General features: G+C 37.3%; 1 protein-coding gene across 1 annotated transcript in view; it reads right to left on the minus strand.

Moving 5' to 3' along the window:
- The window catches only part of DICER1 (dicer 1, ribonuclease III), a 60858-nt gene that overhangs the window by 14113 nt on the left and 23596 nt on the right, over positions 1-23149 (minus strand). Inside the window, 16 exon segments of the mRNA XM_061181209.1 lie at positions 857-1032; positions 1470-1575; positions 1854-2036; positions 3006-3159; positions 3360-3573; positions 3801-3980; positions 5687-5826; positions 6500-6575; positions 7556-7688; positions 10271-10425; positions 11019-11261; positions 12481-12613; positions 18350-18822; positions 20133-20301; positions 22167-22327; positions 22788-22922. Coding sequence (XP_061037192.1) covers positions 857-1032; positions 1470-1575; positions 1854-2036; positions 3006-3159; positions 3360-3573; positions 3801-3980; positions 5687-5826; positions 6500-6575; positions 7556-7688; positions 10271-10425; positions 11019-11261; positions 12481-12613; positions 18350-18822; positions 20133-20301; positions 22167-22327; positions 22788-22922 — 2831 coding nt within the window.

Consider the following 23149-nt stretch of genomic DNA (forward strand, 5'->3'; position numbering starts at 1 on the left):
GGCAGGAATCAACACACCTGGAACTCTGCACAGTGTAACCATCAAGTGGGACATGGGTCTCTGCACAGTGTGGGGCTTAGCTCATGAAGCCTGGGGCCAGCCTACGGGACCTAGAGCCACCGACTGCGAGGGCTGGGACCCCAGGCCAGCCAGGTAACTAGCTGGGTAACCTGGGACAACTTACTTCACGTCTCTGTACCTCAGCTTCCACACCTGGAAGAGGAACTAACACCTCTTACACCACAGGATCCTAACAATGAAATCATCTGACATGAGCTACAGCATTTAAGCCAGTGTCTGACGCTGTAGTAAGTACTCAATAAATGTAGGTGTGATCATTGCTATCATTAAGTTCCTCATTTCCTGAACCATCTTGGTCTTGCCAACTGGATAAACAAAATAAATTTGAGTGATTAAACCAATAATTTCTTTAGAATGCAGAGACCTGACAGGTGAGAAGAAAATAATGAAGACAAAGACCACACAGAGGCAACTGCTCTTTCATGTACGTTTGATTGCATAAAAAAGGAAGCGTCTTAAAATGTCAGCAGTGGCCAACAACTGTTTTCATTTTCACTTTAACTGCCATCTCTGAAGGGGGAATGACTGTTTTTGACCTCAGGCTCTCCTCTCCAGCTGTAACTTCCCAAGAACGTTAGACTCATTGACCCAATGTATAGATTTTCACTTATGAGTCAAACGATGCATTTATTTCACATACTAGATAGGCATCCACGTTTTCTTTCTAATCTTTTAAAAATTATTCTACATACAATTAAAATGTGAACTTAATTCCACTCCTCTGCCAGCAGGACCTCAGGAGCCGAGCTCTTCTTGGCCCACAGCACAGGCGTACCTAAAATCCGCGGGCAGTGACCTCACTCCCACACCAGCGTCGCCGGCTGTCTGCGCTCTTAGCTCCTCTGCGGTCAAAAGGCAGTGAAGGCGATAAAGTATGCTGGGGAGACAAACCGCTTTTCTCCACAGTGATGCTGGAATTGGATGTATAGCACAAAGTTCTGGAACCAGTATCTTTGAGTAAGCAAAAATGTGGATAAATATAAAGTGTGGATAGACAAATAGAAAGCAAACACACAAGAGAAGAAAAAATAAAACTTAAGACCAATTTCACTAATGAAGAAAGACAAAAATCATAAACAGTAGCAAAAAATCTAAAAAATATTTTTTAAAATAATCCTTTAAGGAAAATGGGATTTATCCTAGGATTTACATGGACGATTTCATGATATAATTGCTATCAGTGGATCAAGTATAAAAGCCAAACCTCTCACACTTACCAAAAAGACATTCAAATGGAAGTCAGTACATCATATTAATTAAAGCCAAACAAAATCTAAGGGCTGGGCAACTTCCAAAAACCTCACGAATCACTCAATTCACTTGATAAAATAAAACTCAAACTTATCTTTCAAAACATTAAGTTATGCTAGTAACAATTAACTCACTACCTGTTTATTCTGCAGACTTTCCCATTTGGCTTTCCTCTTTTCAGCACTGCTCAGAGGAAGAGCTTTCCCCTTCTGATTCAAATGGCGAGGTGTCAAAAGATTCAGTCTATAAAAATTTCAAAATAATTTTATCAAACAGACAAAAACAAGTACACTCTCACAGTGGTTCTAAAGCTTCAGTGTGCCTACAAGTCACCTGAAGAGCTCAGTTCAACTGCAGACCACTGGGCCACACTCTGGGCAACTCTGTGTGCAAAGGACCTCCTGAGTTCACAGCCCACATACAGGTGGGCTGTGCGGACTGTGAACCTCCACATCTGCCTACTGACCTCTGGAAATAATGCCACAAGTAAAATCAAAATGTCATTTCTAGAGCTCCTTTACCTTGAAGATGTGTGGTCCACATCCAGCAGCGGCTGGTTGAGATTGGTCAGGTCAAGGTTATACTTTGTTTTATAATATTCTGCAAAAGTTTCATATTCAGGGGAAGGAAATTTACTCAGGGGGGTAAGATCAGTGTACACATCAGCTACATAAAATCGATGAGGCTGATCAAAATTGCGATATCTAAAAAAGAAAAACAATCAGTGACTTTCTGGTTTAAAACAACTGCTTTTAATATGGAAATGCAAATTATTTGATTTTAAAGAGTTCAAAAAGGTTAAAAACAAGTAACATTAATGAAACTTCAATTCTAAATAATACATTTCAAGTGGATTTAAGATGAGAAGAACTATATTTATATCAAGTAAAAACTGACTCCCCATTTTCCCCTATTTTACTACTGTCCTTGTGCTAAATATCTATACTTGGATAACACATGAAAGCTAAATGGCACCTTTAAATATCTCTTAATTTCATCAGTATAAATAGTATAGAAAACTTTCAATATCCAAACAACCAAGTAAATACTTTGTATATTACTAACGCTAAACATGAAAGACACTTGCCACATAAAATGTATTACTGTGCCATTTATGATATTGATAGGTTGGTGTTAGCTAACATTTAAAATATGGCTTTGAAGTACACAAAGAAAAAAGAAAACAAAAACAAAAACCAAAGACTGAATTGCAGCCAGTACTTTAATTCTTTAAAAAGTGCAATGTTTAATTTTATTGCTCAAAAACTCCATCCCCTAAATTTTTACAAAATAAGAAACAAAGCATAGTAATTTACTGTTTTCACTGCACTTAATAACACTATGCCTTTTAACAATTCTAATAAACTATTATTTACACCCAAATTCTTTAAGACTTTGGGGATTAAAAGGATGGAGGTTTTAAGAAGAAAGCCTATCAACATCATTCAGATGATCTGACCTTCACAAAGTAAAATCCCTTCATCAACAGTGTTTTAGGTTTTGTTTTTTAAGTAAGTAAACTGGAGAGAACAGGTCCACCATGAAGAGATACCTATATTTTCTATTAGTAGCATCAGTGCCAAAGTCACAGGTCACTTACGTTCCCCACATGAACAAGGGAATCTTCTGAAACGAAGTATCACCACCACTTAGCCTTCCACTTAAAATCTTACCTTGGAATGATAACTGCATCTTGGTAATCTTCTAATTTAAAAACAAAGGGAGTTTCTTTTGAATACTTTGTACTGGGAATGCCTATGCGAGCTTCAGATTTCTCGATATCTTCCATGAATTTAAAGTCAATGTCCAAAGTGCTGGAGTCATTAACTTAGGGAAGAAAAAGACCCTTTAGCTTGTTAAAATACAACAATACAGGTAAGATCTTTACTCAAGCTATATATTCATTATATGTGTCTAATTCAGAGTTATCAAAGATATTTCTGCAGTATATACAATAAGCTCATTGTTAAGCAACAGTTTCATTTTTTAGCTAGTATACAGAAACACTTTAGAGTCTGGGTCCTTACCAACATTAAGAGGTAGAACACAGTATGCTGAGTCAGCGTCTGTGGGTTTAAATTCTAGTGCAGGTTTTTCAAGCCGAAGAATATGTGAGAATATATACTGGTGAAGTCTTGTAATCAACTCAAGCATTTGTAGAGATAACGTGAAACCAGACTTCTTCAACTCAATAGATATGGTAACCTCTCCAGAGCGTGTGTACACAGGAAAGTGCGGAATCTTAACAAAAGAAAAATAATGCACCCCCAAGGTTAGCAAATGTTTCAGTCCATTACAAACATTTAACTTCAGAAAAGGAATGGTGCTTTGTATCAGGGGAACAGAAGAGATACCTTAATTTTAAAATATTAAACATTCTGAGGTAACAAAAGATAGTTAAAGTAGCTTTTCCTTTTTTAAAAAAGAACAAGACAGTTCAACATAAACAGTCATTATGAAATGTCTACCTGAGGTATGGGTTTGGCTGTCAGTATTCCAAAGCATCTTGTGGTATCCTCAGGGGGATAAAGCTTCCGCCTTCTAAAGTTGAGTTCATCAGGTAAAGGTGTCGTTAGAACCATTCCTATCACATACAGGTAACAAGGCTGGTCGGGCTTGGGGTAGCTATCCCTCAAACATTCTGGAATCTGGGATTGGAAAGAAAAATTAAGCATCAAGTTCAAGTGTATTAACCTCTTTCCCAGATGCTGGCAAGATAACAAATTTATTCCTGGCTTTACTAAAAGCTGATGAGAGAAAACTGAGAAAATATCCAAGGCAGGAGACCTCCTAATTTCTTAACCTCACTGGAAAGTCGGCACTTCTGGGTCTGCAAAAGTATACAAAACCATCAAACACTGTAGGGCCTTTCAACACAGTACTGTGCATTTGATCTATTTCTTTTGACTAGAGAACAAACTCTTTTCTTTCTTGGGTTTCTTAGTCTTTACTAGCTTGTAGAATACCAGAAAATAAAGGTAGCCAAATTTTTTAAATCCCATGTAATCCTGAAACTCAAAGATAACCTTTATTAACACCGTGATATACTGTATCATCTTCCAGACTTTTTCTGGAATAAATGTATACATTCCAGAATAAATGTATATAAACATATACACATATGTATTTTTCATTACAAATGGAATCACAAAACAAAGACTGTATCATAACCTGATTTTTATCTCCGGTTACTACAATGAGAACATCTTTCAGGGTCAATACAAATCAGTATCATTTTTAACGGCCATCTCATTGAAGGAGTAAACCATGACTTAAACTAAGATTGCTTCTAAACTTTCAATATTCATACAACCTCACCCAATTGTCTTGCAGTTTCTGAGGCTCAATAACATAAATAATTATGTCCACAGTTAAAAGGTACAGAAATGCTGGCTATGGGATAGTTATAGTTAATAGAATATCAGATAATACAGAATGCACCTATTAATTAAACAGGATGCAAAGCAGTACTATGCTTCTCAAAACACTTATTAGTGATAACATTCGTCATATGAAACTCGTCCAGTAATCTCTAGGATAAATGTTAGAGCAGGAAAATTGGATATGCGGAAATAAGCATTTCAGAAAATCGGATAATTCATGATTTTTGAAAAACTGACATGATTTTGAATCTTGAAAATGCTTAGCTGGGTGCAAACTTTTTAAAAAAGTAAAAACTCAATAAAACTGCAAAAATAAAACAAAAAAACCATACATCTAAGCCAAGATGAAAGTACACAGCAAATTTTTGCTTCTGTTTGGGGTTTTTATAAGGTAAAAATATTGACAAATATTTTTTAAATAAGTACTTCAGCCCAGTATGGTTACAGCTAGAACTACGCCACAGATCCCGCTAGACACAATACGTTGAAAAAACTAATTTTAACTCCAGTCAAGCCACATCCTAACTCCCGACAAGTAACTGTGCTTGCACCTGCTGGTGTGCCCCTCATCTGGATGGGCACTTGCCTGTTTTATCATACACACCCTCTATGTTTTAGCTCCAAACATAAGGTAAAGCAAGAACCTTGACACTAAAGTGAATGAAACAAAGAACGTCTCTTTAAATGAAATTAACGCACTCTGGATAGAATCTGATAGATGAGTCCAGGAATCCTTTTGAGAAGAAAAACAAAAGCAATGTCTGAAATGAGAAAGAGTACACAGTGTACACATCACAGCGAAGGGGCTGATCTGAGAGAAGCTGTGAACGAGGGAGGGAAACGAGCTGAGATCCACAGAGTGGGCTAAATTACAAGGGTTTTGGGAAGCCAAGCAAAGGAATCTGGACTTGATATAGCAAGAAGTGAAGTCAGAAAGGCTAGATTTTTACTCGGTTCTAACCAATACTAACTGCTTTTGGGTAGCACTGTCTTCGTTTTGTGGAGCCTGGTCTTCCTGGAACACTTGTCTCTTCTTCATCATGTAAATCAAGCTCTTCTTCGTATTTAACAGTCTCTTTCCCAACTGGCATCAAATGGTCATCCAGTTCGCCTAAGAAATTTAAAGAGAATTAACAAACAATCCTGATTTTGCCTCTCTAACTCATCAGTGAACACTCCAGAACAGCACTATGTTAGGAAGCAACTGGAAAAGTCATGAAAACTAAAGCGTCTGTGCTTTTAAAAATACAAAAGTAATCAGATGTGATACTTAAAGCCAAGTCTCTTTTGACATTTGTATATTCAATATGATCAGGATTATAAATTCTGGTCTAAGATTAAAAAATAAAAACATGAACAGGAAAATAGCACATGTCATCCCTTTACAAATGCCACTGGAAAACGAGTCTTCCCATGAAAAAAAAACGTTTTAATTTGTACACTAACATAGACTAATTTGAGAGACCGATACATTAAAACACAAAACACAAATGTTCATGATTCAACAGTTACTAGAAGACCTTTATGTATTTATATATTTAAAAGAGGTCAGGAAATGGGAGCAAATAAATTGTAGCTGTTAAGCTGTGGAAAACAGAGCTCCTCCATCTTACACAAGATCTTCAGTTACATCATACTTACATCTATCTTCACCAAAGCACACCAAGAGCAACACGTTCACAGCCCGCAAAATCCTTAGGCGCCTATAAAGCCCCTGATGTGCTTTTGTTTTACAGTGTTTTTAACTTTATTTTTATTTACATGTGCCTTTCAAACACTCTTACCAATTTTGTGCAGTTTTTCACAGCAAATGAGAGCTACGACTCTTTCAGCCAATCGTATACAGCTCATTGGGGGACCCTGAAAGTAACAAAAAATGTGCCCATTATATATGCATGAAGCTGTATTATCATTAGTGCGTAAAACATATATGAAACCTCTACCGCGAAATCTTTCAAGTTGAAATTTACCAGAACAAAGTTTCATTTTGAAAAACGTCAGCAAGTTTTAAGAAATCCTAATCTCCATATTTGAAGAGCCATCTTTAAAAATCCAGCCCAGGGCTTCCCAGTGGCGCAGTGGTTAAGAATCCGCTTGCCAATGCAGGAGCCACGGGTTCGAGCCCTGGGCCAGGAAGATCCCACGTGCCGCGGAGCAACTAAGCCCGTGCGCCACAACTATTGAGCCTGTGCTCTACAGCCTGCGAGCCACAACTTCTGAGCCTGCGTGCCACAACTACTGAAGCCCATGCGCCTAGAGCCCGTGCTCCGCAACAAGAGAAGCCCCCGCTTGCTGCAACTAGAGAAAGCCCGTGCGCAGCAACGAAGACCCAACGCAGCCAAAAAAAAAAAAAAAAAAAAAAAAAAAAAAAGCCTGCCCAGTAAAACCTACATAGTTATAACTAAGATTTTACAATTTTGATGAATTTAAATTTTAGTAAGAATTTAATATATCCGTATTGAGACTAAGGATAGCAGTTACACAAAGGCTGATTTTCAAGTCAACAACGAAATAACTAGAGCAACCCAACTGCATTTAATGAATTCTGTGTCACTGTAAGTATCTAAGCCACAGCTGAATGATTCTGCCAGAAATGTTTACAGTAGTAAGATCTTACAGGAAACTTCAGAAGTCATCTAATCTAATTCTGGGAGTCTACAAATTATACAGTCTATTGAAGATTTGAACATATAGTTGACTACAAAAGAGATTTACAAATTTACTTTTTAAAGTAGATTTAAAGCCAAATTTACCTGTAACTTGCATAGCCTTAGAGAAGCTGAAAACAAATCCATTAATGACATATTTTAAGGCACAATCATTTCTTTTTCTAAACTTACAACAATGGAGGCTCGAAGAGGTGAGTTAATTGGCAGATAAAGAGTTGAATAAAATGTACCATCAGGCAACTCTCGGGTTCTACATTTAGGAGCCAGGTGAGTAAACGGATCACTTGGTAATCTAGCACAGTATCTGTGAAGAAAAAGAAATTCTGATGCTGAGTCTACAACTGAGAAACAGAGGAAAGAATTTTTACTGATATTCGCATTCTAAAGTTTGATTTTTTTACGCCCCTCTTCCCCTCTACTGGATTGGTGTTTATATGTGGAGTCTGAGCTTCACTGCTTCAAACTTTCAATAAGATGGAACAGTACGTTTACATACATAATGGAACGTTCTGCAATAATGTTCTTTCTGTACCTGTGCTGTCTGACAGGGAGGCCACTGAGCACGTGCAATGTGACAAGGGCAGCTAAGGAACGAAATATTTTACTTTATTTAATTTTCATTAAAATTGAAATTTGAATATAAATAGCCATATACGTCTAGTGCTATGACTGGACTGTGCAGAAAGTATTGTTCAGAATCCGTTAAGGAAATAAATTGCCAGTGTTTGTTCCTTAATGATCTTCCATTTGCCAACAACTACTGGGGTCTATGCAAGGAAGGCATCAGACGCGGGCCCAGTGTTCACATAAAGGAGGGCAGCAGAGCAAGACAGCCACCCAGCAGCAGCACACGGAGGGCACTGCAAGCAGGGCAAGACGCCAGCCTCGAGGGAGCCGGGGCCCAAGTCAGGAGGGCGCTGGGACAGGAAGCCAACCCAGTGGGGGCCAGGACGCACGCAAGGAGGGCAGTGGAATGGGCAGCAACCCTGCAAGGTCAGGACCTGTGCAATGAGGGCACCTAAACATGGTGGCAGCCCTGCAGACTGCTACATACAGGGAGGCTGAACAGTCACGTAATTATTTGGAGGACAATGGGAATTCGATTCCTCACTATTAGAAAAGCCAGGAACAAAGATGGAAAAAAGGGAAGCTAGGATAAACCCTCTGGTGTCCTACTGAAAAATGGAGTTAACAACAGACACGTAGTCAGATACAGAAATAAGTACGAACGTGTATTTACATAAATGTTTATATAAATATAAACGTGTATGTGAACAGGTATAAACATTTTCTAGCTCCATCTACTAAACAGCCTGGTCGCAGTAATACTCCAGAGGCAATGAACACACCTAGTGTGCAGATCTTGGTTTCTAAACACAACTCATTCTCCACTAAAAGGAACCAGGACCTTTTGGAGAAATAGCCAATATCTAGGCTGGGGCAGGGAAATTATGAGTCTAGAACATCTTAGTTGCCATAAAATACAGAAATGGTCAAAGAATAATGGTGACATGTTAAAAAGACATAGAAGCTAGAATGAAGGGGCCCCCACCAGCCAAATTTTACACAATTTTAACAACAAAATAAATGATAGTAAAAGACTATAAATGACTGAATAAAACAGGAGCCCATTAGTTCACATTGGATAAAAAAAATAAAAGGAACAAATAAACGGAGAGAAGAGAAAGCTCTTCCTCACAGTAAAATGACAACTAATAAATACAGAAAGAATAATGCAATCGGAAAATCACCATTTTGCAGACATCACAGAAATAATCAATTCAGGCAAGAAATATCAATTGAGTACTTACACTGATGGGTGAAACTGGGAAGAGGAATAAATTTCATATAATCTCAAAATATCTCCCCATGAAATAGTCACTAATTATAAAGGGGAAAAAGGCAACTTTACAGTAGAGAAAGCTGGCAGACCTTACGTAAGTGATCAAACTCACCACCATAATAAGAGGACAAATAAACACTGAGTGACCCCATTAGAGAGAATGAAAGGAACGCAGCATCACTTCCATGATATGCTGGCCAAAAACACATAACCTGGGTCTAATCATGAGAAAATATCAAATAAATCCAAATTGAGAAATGACTGGCCTGTCATCTTCCAAAGTTGCAAGGTCATTAAAGTCAAGGAAAGACTGAAGAATGGTTCCAGGTTGAAGGAGACCAGAGAGATGAGGAAAATGGGTACAACCCACGATCCTGGACTGGACCCTTTCACTCCAAGAACATTCTCGTGAAACTTGAATGGGTCTCTCTGGGTGAAGGGTATATGTGAGTTCTTTGTAGTACTCTTGCAATATTTTAAAGTCTAAAATTGTTTCAAAATAAAAAGTTAAAAAGAAAATCTTATGTTTTCTGCTCCTTTATTTTGCCTCTGCACAAAATTTATCCTGATACATAATCTAGCTATGTATCTGCTTTTCTTAGTTCTCAGAAATGTTACCACCGACTCAGGACAAAGTAAAACAGAACATACTCCAAAAAAAAAAAAAAAAAGGTTAATTTATCATAATCTTCCATTACTGCTAATGGAAAATTCAACATCCACCAACATTCATGACACAAAACAAGTTTCAAGATTTATAAAAGAGTGAGTGTTGCAAAATTAATTTCAATCTAATTAAAATACGCATGCCTTCATTATGTCAGCCTTGCCAATGAGAACTAAACATTTATTACTATGCAACACTGGTTTTGCCTTCTGACAAAAAAAAGCAACTTCTTTTCCTTCTCTCATCAAAGTATCACAGGCCATAAGTAGAAAGACTGGTGATTGTTTGCAAAAGGTAAACAACACAATACTCATAGGTTTAGACTTAAATCTCGCAATTCTCACAGGCTTTCCATGCAAATGACTTGATGCCATACCTATTGATGTGGCCAATGGCCGTGTTGATCGTGACTCGTGGACCACCATCATCGGGCCTCAACACATATGGTGGGAAAACATCGTCATCATCCACAACAGGCTCAATGTCAGTCTCACCGGTATCAACTGACTTGGAACATTTGTTTCTCAAGATCTGAACATTTTAAAAACAGAATTTATGAGAACAAATGCTTTTTCTGCCATTAGTTGTCTGCCTCTGTACCTACAGAAGAAGCTCTCTTGACATGAAACATCTCTCCTAAATACACTTCAATACTCCATAGTTGCCTGCTGCGGAAAATTTCTCCTAATTAATCCTTTCCAGCTCCAATCATGTGGAGAAGTTCCCCATACAGGTAACAAGGCTTAAAAGGTACCGTACCTACCTACCTACCTACCTACACACACACACACACACACACACACACACACACACACACACACAAGTGATCCCCAGTCTTTCATGAGTATAGGGGCTATGTCATCACTCTCAAATCACTCTGCATCTCAGACAATCAACTGTGACTACACTGTCCACATAAACAGTACACTTTCCAGGTCTTCTTCCCCAATAATCCATATGACCATTTTCACTGCTATTTTACTGTAAAATACTGCTGGCTCTGTGTAATTACTCTCAACTTTCTAATAGTGTACACACTGCACACCTCTCTTGAGACTATTCTCTGAAGATAAAACTATTTCTATACACATAAAAACAACTTAAAGATAACACATGAATCTTACCTTTTCAATAGCTTTGTATGTTTTAAGGTCTTCTTCAAAACTTTTTATTTTGTCTGTATCTGCTAACATTACATAATTAGAGATCGGTGCCCTGGCTCTTCCCTTAGATTGAACATAGGATCGATACTCTGTGGGCAGATCAAAACGAACCACCAAGTTGCATTTCGGTATGTCAACACCCTCCTCCACAATACTTGTTGCAATAAGCAGGTTGGTTTCATGTGCTCGAAATTTCCTAAGTACCTGAAAAAAATCCACCAAGGATAGCAATTCTAAGAAATTTTCCAAAGAAAACAATGCAGTAAAATTAAGGGACAACTGTCATTTCTGACAACACTCTGAGCACGCTTAATCCAGGCCAGGCTAAAGATGATGACAACATCACACAAAACTCGAGACGCATGAACACATGACATTTTCAACTGAATATGAGTTGAAAAATCAAAGTGCCTTTCTATTTTACAGAAGCATCCACGGACAAATCACAGCCTTCAAGATGAAGGCGCTGGCTTCTTTAATAACCAAAGTGACCAAACGAATCCACTTCTGGAGTCCTGTTGCTATTCTGAGCCTCCGTAATGGGATCTTATGGCTGTGAGTTTGTGCCAACATCCCTCCAAAGGTGTCAAAACTCTTTCACTAAAATCCCTAAATCACCTGGAATTAAAAATTACAAGCAAAGCATTACTTATTTTCTGGCATCTTGGGACACATTTAAGGGATCAGAAATGATTTTTTTTTTAAGTGAAAAATTTTTTCATACTAGATTTAAGGTAACATCATTCCCCAATCCAGAATAAGTTAAATACGAAAGTAAGTTGGGTTTTAGACTGATCTGTCAGACTCTGGCTATTAGACTCCCCAAACTTGGAACATTATCAAAGAGCTATCACATAGAAATGACTTCAACGTGAATTATTCCGCTACTTTTAAGTTAAATAACAAATTTTAAATAAAAAGTTTTTATTTGCAAGCTGGAACACTATATTAAGTTTTAGCGTCTTTACAATGCTATTTCCTATATCAAAATCTTAAAAAGCATGAAAAAAATTAGGCCAAAATCTTTAAAATATATTGTTATTTTTAAAGGACTCAACCAAGGCAGGACTTTAAGTAGAAAACAAAACACTTTCTCGGAAAAAATTTCAGTTTGTTACTTCAGAGTCGTATGGCGTCACAAGGAGTTAAGTTTACACAGGCTTTCTTTTTCTATAAAATGTAGTTGTGTGCCATCAGCCCAATAAAGGAAAACAAAATGGGTGATGGCAATTAAGACACAGAACTGATTTTCCAGATAGATTCTCAACGTATGAATCACTATACAGCTAGCTTCTATATGAACAAGTACTCTATATATTACCAAAAAAAATGCAGAGGAACTATAAAGAAAGGAAGTTCCTATGGGCAGAGTTTGTATATGTTCTGAAAATAGTTATTCTACAATTATTTGAACTTAGGTTACCTCTTCCTGTTTTCGGAATTCTGCTTCCATCTGTTTGTTACGAGGCTGATTCTTTCCAATGCCATGTCCAGTTATAAAATTGCTGCTGATGTAAGCCAGCTCTGGATCTTGTTTGCCAGCTTCCTTTATCAATCTAAGAAAATTATATACATTTGGAAGTTAAGCACTGCTGAGGGAAAAAAATTTAAACTTTTGTTTGTAAGGTCTCCCTTAAAATGGAAATACATATCCTTTTGCCAACATACCTAACAAAATAGTCTTGGTATTTTTTTTTCAACTAGCTTAAAAAGAAATCACTGCCGCTCTTCTCTGCGTCGATCTGTGGACCAAATACTTATAACACCAAATACAGGGCTGATTTACACTGATGAATGAAATGGCCACAGTACCTCAGACTTTCTAATTTGGCAGTGATGACCTTCATAGAAATGTGGCCCAGGAGGGGACAGCACTAGGCAAAGAGAAACATGGATTCCTCATGTATTTTGGCTTTAGTCCAAGTCTTATAATGAAAAAACCACACACACTCTTTCTCAACGCACTTCCCCAAGCACACACAGAACTTGCAGCAATGGTCACGCCCTTGTCTCCACGGCCAAACTTAGGCAAAGTACCAAACACCCCAGAGGAATACTTCATTCTCCTCTGCATGTAGTAAGAGAGTTCCAGCTGTGCATGAAAAGAAGTGCGTTATTTCTTTTAGTTTTACCCCAGCACCCTGTACCACTGGAAGCGTGGCTCTAGGGAAAGGGATGCCTCCATCCTCTGCTAAGTATCTCCATTCCCAACACTCATGTCCCTGGGCAGGCCGCTGACCACAGTTCTGCACAAAAGGCCACTGAGCTTCGGCGCTGCAAGGCCAAGAGAGCTCCCACCCCAGCCTGTCAGGAAAGAGGACATACTCCCGAGCTCATCCCCCTTTCTGCCTGCACCTCTGTTATTAGCCCAGAAAGCCTGTCCCCTCCGGCGGGCCCTCCACTAAGAAACGGAAAAGAGCTACGGGACGGGCTCACGTTACATGGGTGCAGAAGGTTAACAGTTAGTGTTGCCATTACAGCTATTTTGGAAATATCCACATTCAAAAACTCAGCACACAGGATAAATGGTTCCACACCTGACCTAAGCGATTCCATATGGTTCTTCTGAAGTCATACAACATAGTATAAATTCCTAATAGAAAATTGCATTTTTAAGTCAAACCATTCTTTTTTTTTTCCCCCAATAAGTACATGAAACAGGCTAATATCAAAGCCCTGGAAGAAACCTTGAAGGGCCATCTAGAATATCTTCCTGCCTCCAAATCAGTAAAACACTTGTGTGTCTAGGTTAGTTTGAGTCTGCTCTATAGCTCGAGTACTTAAAAAGTTCAAAATCAGAAACTTCTTTAATATGTTCCAAGATTTGTTTAGTTATTATAAACTTATGATGTCAGTAACAGAAAACAGTGCTACATGCCAACAGCATGCCCCAAAATCTAAAATATGAAATTAATTATCTTAGAAATAATATGTACTTCCAAATTTTAGTTTATGTAAATTAGCATCAATTTGAACATAACAGAGGTTTAAAAAAATGCATTTCAAGTTACTCCTAATTAGGTAAAGAGTGTATTTTAATTTGCCTAAAAAAATAAATCTGGTAGACTTCAACTGGCTGAGAAGCAGAAGCACTGCAAGTGAATTTACTTCTCCTCAACGAGACTCTCATCAGTGCTGCCGGGAAGAGCAGAAACGATGTGCACATTAATAAAAAAAAAAAAATCTCTTGTAAGCAATAATTGAATTCTATATACCTATGCTGATAACATTTAAAGAGAAAAATTTCTCTATCAGATAAATTTAAGGAATCCCTGCAAAGTTATGGGCTTCCAGAGAAACAAAACAAGGTCTACTGTTGTCAGGGAGCTCGTTACTGAGTAACACACACAGTGCCTACAGATTTCACAGTACCACAGAATTGCTGGGACAGAGTCTTATTTGTTTCTTCTAATTTTATACTGAGTTTATGTGAGTTGTTCCACAAGCAAGCTGTTTGATAAAGAATGCTGTTCTCTAGTGCGCAGAGCTTCTCAAACAATGTATAGCAAAGAACTGGGTATTTTTTTCCTAATTTCAAACTCACCTGAAACCAAAATTTTTGTAAAATTCCACGAAAATTAACTACTAAGAAAATGTAACTTTAAAAGCATTAAAATTCAACGGCCAACTGTATAACATTGAGCAGACATAAAAAACTACGAGTTTATGAATATAACTGTAGTACATTCAGCAGACATAACTTACTCTTAAAGCTAAGAGTTTATGCTTACCCTCAATCTCTGTATCTTACTCAACGCAGCTGGCACAGACCCAAAGGCCACAGTGCACGTGTGTGCATACAGCCTCCCCAAGTACAATGTCAGGTGGTAAGACTGTCATTTTTATATACAGTGTCTCTTATTAACAACCCAGTAAGAGAGGGAGGTATTATTACTATTTTACAGATGAAGATGCTGAGGCTTTAAAAAGTTAAATAACTTGCACAAAACATACACCTAAAAAGTGAGTAGAAATAAAAGGAACCAGGGCTCCTTGGAGAAATGGCTGATCCTATGCAAGAAAAATACAAGATGAGCCTGGAACATCTTGTAGTGCCAGAAAGTAAGGAAGTGTTCAAAAAACAAAAGGATGAGGGCATGTCAAAGGGACCCAGGAGCTAACCTCAAACAGCCCCCAATGGCCCAGGGTGGAACAACTTGTACAAAAAACAGAAAACAAAAAACTAGTGTCAGATTATAACCGAAGTATAAAATAAACAAACATGAGTTCATAATGATAAAAGAACATGATTCAACAAATATAAACAGATAAATCGGATAAAAGAGACACACTTTCCTTACAGAAGAATTTCTGTAACATACATATATATAAGCCCCTCTCCAGGAATGAAGTTGAATCCCTCCCTCCCCAGGATAAACTAGATTTGGTGACTTGCTTCCGAAGAATTAAGTAAGAAAAGAGAAAAACAGTAACTTTACAGTGGAGAAAACTGGCAAACGCAATCATAATCACATGATGAAGTTTAACATCACCAGTGATGTTCCGTGTTAATACCATGAATCCCTCTGAGACGAAGTGACCAGAAGGGCACTTCACATCTGTAGTATTCTTCCAAATCCTAAAACCCAGTCTAATCCTGAGAAAAACATCAGACAAATTCAAATTGAGAGGCGTTCTACAAAATATCTGACCAGCACTCCTCAAGAGTATCGAAGTCATCAAAAACAAGGAAAGAAGAAGCAGCTGTAACAGACCAAAGGAAATTAGGGAAATATAACAACTAAATGAACTCTGGTACACCTTGGATTAAAAAGAGGACATTAATAGGGATTTCCCTGGTGGTCCAGTGGGTAAGACTCTGCGCTCCCAATGCAGGGGCCTGGGTTCAATCCCTGGTCAGGGAACTAGATCCCACATGCATGCCGCAACTAAAGATCCTGCATGCCGCAACAAAGATCCCGTGTGCCGCAGCTAAGACCCAGTGCAGCCAAAATAAGTAAATAAACAAATACATAATTTTTTTTTTTTAAAAAGAGGACATTAATGGAAAAACTGGTGAAAGTCACACAATACTAGTAAATTATACAGTGAAAAGAGCTCTAGACTTGGAGAGCGGAAACCACTTTCTGCCACTTGATACTTGCATTATTTTAGGCGGTCACAAACTGAGTGTTATTTTCCTCATCTATGATATAGTAAAAACATCTACCTTCTTCCCTCATGGAGTGTTCTGAAATTTTTAAAAATATATAAAGGTAAATTATAAATGATAAAGCCCTAAACACAAAAGGCAAAAGAAAAACTATAAACAGAGACTGTACACATACTACATTATATATAGAAGTAGCTGTGATTTATTTTTTTAATTAGGAGCGTAGAAAACTGCCTGTGTATTACAATAGCTTGTACTCCCATGAAACTGTTCACTGAAGAAGGGTTTTTCCTCCCATTAAACTGATGGAAGGAAAGAATCTGGACTTCAGGAAGTTTTTCTAAGCTTATTAAAAAGCTTACTGGAACAAGACCTCTATTGTATATTTAATTAGCTGTCCATAAAGCCAACCCTCAAACCGCTCCTGATTCATCATCCAACACTAAATTCCAGCCACACTTTATGAAAGTTGATCACAACTAATCTGATCCTCAAAGTCAATAGGAAGTAACATTGACTTCTGATAAACCTTTTCAGGCTAATATTCCTGCAGTGAAAGCGGATACATCTCTACACTTAAAAACGCATGCAGAAAAGAGGGGAAAGGAAGAAAATGAACCCCGACTTCTCTCCAAGCCCCAGAAAATTTATTTAATTCTTAAACCATCCTGTATGGGGGCAGGGAGTACGTCTGTTACTCGGCTTACAACTGTGCCAACACTAAACTTTTCTGACCCCCAAAATGCCTTTCCCCCATTCTAAGAAATAACCCGAACAGATATGCACTCCCTGGACTGCCTCCTGGCAGTCTTCCCACTGGAAAGCACTGGTTTTTAGTGTTCTGCCATACCCAAGGGCATTATGATTATACAAAGAACTGGAAACTAGGAGGTAGAATATCAGGATTCTAGAGTTGTCTCTGCCACTGACTGGCAATTTAACTCAGAGCAAATCACTTTTCCTCCTGAGGCCTTTCTCTTTTTTATAAAAGTAAGTGGGTTGGATTAGATAGTCAGTGAAGTCCCTTTCCAACCTTAAACTTCTGATTCCAATGTAATTCACTACCTAAAGTTATTTTACTTCATATTCATCATAAGGATCAGGCCCAATGACTATGAAAATTACCAGACTGAACACCGCCAGATGACTACCCCAGAGTCCAATTTCTCGTTACTCAAGTAAGTTCTCAAGGCCCCCAAACAGTCAGAAGCAGTTTGAAAAAAAAAATCCCAAATTACCTCAGGAAACAAAGCTTAATTTCTCCTCAGAGATCAATACTTGCAGAAAAGGCTCTTAGGGATCAACTTTGGCCAATTAATGGATCTTGTAGAAAAGTAGATTGAAGTGCAAAATAAGGACCCTTTTTGGCCCTTATAAATAGTAGAGCATCCATCCACAAGTCAAAAGAACCATACATTAAGTGACCATTTGACACAAATCTGAAGTGTAGCTCCTTGGCTGGCTGGGTCTATATTCAGGAAAAATACACTTCTATTGAAGAAGGGAGTAGGGTGGAAATTCACAACCTAATTGGCATTCGCTGTCACCTTTGCCAATATCCTCTGAATTCCTCCCTAACATTTTTATTTTCTTCTGATTCAGAAAATTTTAATATGTAGTCTATGAACCAATCCAAATTTCAAATCCAGTTGTTAAAAACTTTTCACTGCAAACGTGCCAACTTGAATCGACATCTGGTAAGGAAAAAAGCTAACACAGAAAAATTAGCCACAGTAATACCCTGATAAATTTTATCTTTAAGATTATCTGAAGGAGAAAGCTTGGTGTGAAAAGCTCAACACAATGCCTAACACATCATAGTCACAGGTTAATAAATATCTAACTGAATCTAACAATTAATATAAAACAAGGAATGCTTTACTTTAATGTAACAATTTTCCTACACTTGCACTCTATTTTAATGGATTAGAAAAGATTAGCATCCTTTAGGGGAAAAAACCTCAGTCATATCAAATCTAGCCTTTGGGGAAAGCTATTGTATATATAAACATCTTGTCAATCCCAGGATAGCATAACACATGAGTTATGATGATGGTGCCAAGTACAGGACACTTACATAAGCCTTCTGGTAGCTCTTAAAGCTATTACAACATATCACTTCACAAAACAAAAAGCTGCCTGTTCTACTATGGAAAAAATGTTAATCTAAGAGATTTACCTGTTTAAGACAACTGCTGTATATCTTCTTTCCACAAAAATAATTCCACACAAGATATTGGTAAATGGAGAAGGAAAATTTGTCTCTGGCTTTTCTTTTTCTTCAATTTCTTCGTCCTCCTCATCATCCTCAGAATCACTCCAAGACACGTAATTATCCTGATTCCTATTATTATACCACTCAACGCTCTCAAACTGCTGTCGCTCATACGGTTTATATTTGCGTAAGATTTCAAGCAGTTTTATTACTTTAGGAGTTACAAATTTCAGGTCAAGTGAGGCAGGTGAGAAGTGCTCTTCACATAGTGCATGGATTTTCCTTAGGAAAGTGTCTGTAAACAATAGAAATTTCCTGTGCAGCTCCTCTTGCTCGTGTTTGATGTATTTCTGTAGTTCTCTTACCATCATTCCAGCGACTTTATCCGCACACCAGGGTCCCAGAACTACCAGTACCGCACGACAGTCTGAGAGTATCTACAAAACAATGTAAAGGCCCAAATGCTAAACAATAATCATGTAGTTATTTTCACATGTAGTTTAACTGGGATTTAAGTTGTCTTTAGTCTGCCCTTTCAAAATAAATTTACCCCTCTAATACAAACACTGAGGTTAATTCCCCAAGGTTAGGGGGAAGGGCCAATGGTCTTTTCAAGCTCTACTTTTTCATATATATGCCCAGAACCATCCTTTTGTTTTCCCCAGTAAAAATAATCAAATAAGAGAAATTAAAAGATGCAATTGTATACAATTAATAAAGCAATTTTAGAACTGTGATTAGTCAGAAGTACAACTGAGTCATTTACTTCTAGGTAAATATGCAAAGAACTATGTAGTAGAATATACATATATATGTATATGCATATGCAACAGAGTATGTAATTTTATTTTAGGTATCAAAGAAAAGCAAAACAATTTTCCTTGAACTTTATCTATGCCCAGAGTGCCACATCTTACAACCCTAGCTCAGAGCAGAATATAAATCCACAGTTAAGGCTATAAACGAAGGAACTGCCAGTTCTGCAGGCAAGTAAAAGACACACTGGGTTGAACGTGGACTTAATGAGAAGACAAGTGCTGAGCAGAGCCTGGGCACTGCTGCTCCAGAAAAAAATCAGCAGGAGAGAATTAAGACTTAGATTCAATACAGTGTTAACATTCACAACTGGCTGCAAAGTCCTGGGACAATGGTTCTCAAGTTTTAATGGCATCGGGATAACTGAAGGGCTTGTCAAATCTCAGACAGCTGGACCCCACCCACAGAGCTTCAGATTCAGCAGGTCAAGGGTGGGGCCTGTCATCTGCATGTCTAAAAAGTTCCAGAGGGAAGCTGCTCATCTAGGGCCCACACTTTGAAGACCACTGTCCTAAGGAATTGCTTCTCAAAGCTGCACTCACTATTCAGGGATGACGAGCTCATATCCAGTTACATACAAAGAAAGAGCAGAAGAATTCATTCAGCCCAGGGGTTTGATCAGGAACTAATTCATCTGACCAAGAAAAAAAAAAAAAAAAAAAAAAAAAACTGGACTCACTTCTTATACTTAAATAATCATGACATCTCCTTAAACCAGGGAGGTCTATATTTAATAATATAAATGTCTGTCGGGTAATAGTAAACTCAACCCAATGCGATACATTCAATGAAAAATGTCCAGAGATAAGAAGGTAAGGCCTTAAACTAAAATGTATATAAAACAGCCTCATTAGAAGAATATTCATTTCAACATTAAAGATAAATAGAAGCCTTTTATTATACTCCCCATACTTACTTCGTATATGCTTACCTGTTTAGAAATTAAAGTAGAATCTCTTTCTTTTGAATGTACAGATATGTTACAGTCATTGATAAAATTAAGTGCTTCTTCTAATTCCATCAGCAGTCTTTCATAAAGCCCACTTCTGTCAGTAAATGGTCCACAGTCTACCACAATCTCACATGGCTGAGAAGTATATCTTTAACATCAGAAACAAAAGTTGTCAATACACAATACACAATAAATTCACTACAGCATTACGATCCATTATATATCTAAACCAAAAAAGAAACTTCCTATTTTCATTTGGAATAACAAGCAGGCTCACAACAAGCATTCCTAAAGTGGTCCTCCTTCTATCTGCACTATGTTTGCCTGTTAGGTCTCCATATGAATTTTGTTACTGCATTATTATCCCAGGTTTTTCATTTTGTTTTTTTGGTTTAGCCTTTCATCTTTTGCCCCCTTAGGCATCATCCAGAATGAGAAACAATGTTAGTCAAAATACTCAAGAAACTCAAGAATGATTATTTCTCAGAAGCAGAAACAGGGAAGGGGGAGGGGAGAAGATCATAGGGAGGAAGTGTTATCATTAAATTTATCCATTTCCATACTATTTGAAAACTTTTAGCATTTGCAAATGTCAATTTTAGTTTTAATGTGTTTTTAACATATCTTCATAAGGAAAGCTCCCCCAAATTTCCATCAATTACAATATCATTCCTTGGATCTTTCATGACTTTCATAATACGACAACCAGAACAACACATAAAATCCTAAAAGCATATAATAATTAATTAAGGAAAAGAAATACAATAAAGATATTTAAATACTACAGTTTTCATTATTCCCAAAGAGAATTTTTAAGAGTCACATTTTGAGAATTACGTAATGCCAGACTCAACAGATTACTTACCAGTTTTACCCAAACACTCTAATACCACTGCTTCTCCTAAAGACTTCAAGTAGTACAGGCCTACCAATCTAATTCAGGTCAGATAAAAGCAAAAGTACAGCCTTTCACTTCTACATCACAGACTGTCTTAGCTCAGGAAAATCAGAAACAGCATGTCCTTAAGGCCATGAGATTTGTATTTCACCCTACATTTGGATTCGTAAGTTTCATGAATCTACAAGTTACCTTTTCACCTCACTCCACAAAGAGAACTCTTTCCAAAATCCTACTAAATGACAGGTACACCGCAAGGTGTTTTCCATGTCAATGTAACTGATCATCAAAGAATCCCTTGAAACCACTAATGCCATTTTACAGGCTCAGGAACAATCAATGACTCACTTGAAGTCACATGGCTTACAATTAGTGGAGCCAGTACTCAAAACCCATGTGTGATTTAATTTCATAACCTGAGAAATAAGTCATCTCTATTATAACTGTTCTAAGAACCACCGCTTGGTAATCTTTAACCTTGTTAAAGGCTATATCTAATAAGGGTATTTTAATATGAACTGTATTAGTTATACTTATTTAAAAACCTCATTTATATAGGCTCACTTCCACCAACTTAGATCAAAAAGGCTGTTTGTGTCTGCACGTTTTAATGAAACTCGAAATAGCAACCCCTTCGAAAAGAGACAAACCTCAAAGTCATAAACATCTTCTTAGAAATTCACACCCACTTTCAAAACTAGAGGGTGTTTCCTATTATTTTAAAGCAGGTTGTAAAATATTGAATCCTGTAAATAAATAAATGCTCTTTCAAAGCATCATGTGGGACACATGGGTCAGAACAACGAAGTGTACATACTGACAGAAAAGGACACCGATTTCCTGAGTTCCCAGTCCTCGTCAACATCAGCAAATAGGATGGGCCCATGCTTATGCAACATTTCCTCTTAAGGCAGAAACACCTCCGTTACTCTCTGTGGAAATAACGTTAGATTCTTGCATTCGAAGATGACTGTCCTGATAAGGAATTCTTAGTCTTGCTCTTTCCTTTTAACAGCCATTTGTTCTCTTAGAGACTATCTGCAAGGCACTGAGACTGAAGGCCTAAAACTGTCATAGCAGGTCTCATTAAAGCCAAGTCAATACTAAGTGCATACCTGTCTAAGACCACCAAGTCAGTTGCAGTTTCAGCATTACTCTTAAGAATTTTCTCCAGTTTCTGAATCTTTTCTTCCAATTCCTCTGGATCACATTTCCCATTTAAAATGGAAGCAGTTAGTCCCAAAATACGAGGACATGATGGACAATTTTCACAGAGCTAACATAACAAAAGATACTGACAGTAAGGAATTCATTTTGCAAGGCCCTTACCAAAGAGACAGCATCCTAATAAAACATGTCAAGAAGACCTAACAAATACTAAAATTATCACTTATAGAATTACTGTAGCTTGTTTAAAAGGTCAGTTTATCAAAAAGGAACATTTAAATATGCTATGATGGATTATGTAATTCGCTTATGATAGATTATATAATTTATTGATTTATATTATGTTTAAATTTTTATTATAGATTTAGAACTTGTTATAAATGTATTACAGTTTAATGTTATAGGTTATAGATTTAAATGAACATTAATTTAATATTCACTCATTCATTCCTACACTGGAACCAAGTTCCCAAAACTGGTAACTAATACTGCTTTTGATCTATAAAAACATTGCTTATACTCAGTAATTTGACCTGCATTATTAAGACTGATAAAATCTAAAAGCTTACCTTCATAATTTCTCGGTAGGGGTGGTCTAGGATTGCAAGATGACACTCATCAAACACCAAAAGGTTAATGTCTGATAGTGATAAGTAACCATTTTTCAAAACATTCAAGGCGACATAGCAAGTCATAACGAGAACCTAAAATAAAACTGCTATCAGTATACAACACATGCCATTCACCTGCCTGGACACACTTCTATGAAATCAGATTATGGAACCACTGTATTTTAGGTGAAGATTAAGAAACTCATCAGTAAAAATTAAAACCCAAATCCTCAATGTATGGAAGCTCGTACTTGAGAACCAAGATGTAAAATTAGGAAAACATGGAAAGAGACAAGAAAAAAATTTTGATAATGGAGACC

This window comes from Eubalaena glacialis, chromosome 2 (genome assembly GCF_028564815.1).
Source record: "Eubalaena glacialis isolate mEubGla1 chromosome 2, mEubGla1.1.hap2.+ XY, whole genome shotgun sequence".
In the NCBI taxonomy this organism is placed as follows: Eukaryota; Metazoa; Chordata; class Mammalia; order Artiodactyla; family Balaenidae; genus Eubalaena; species Eubalaena glacialis.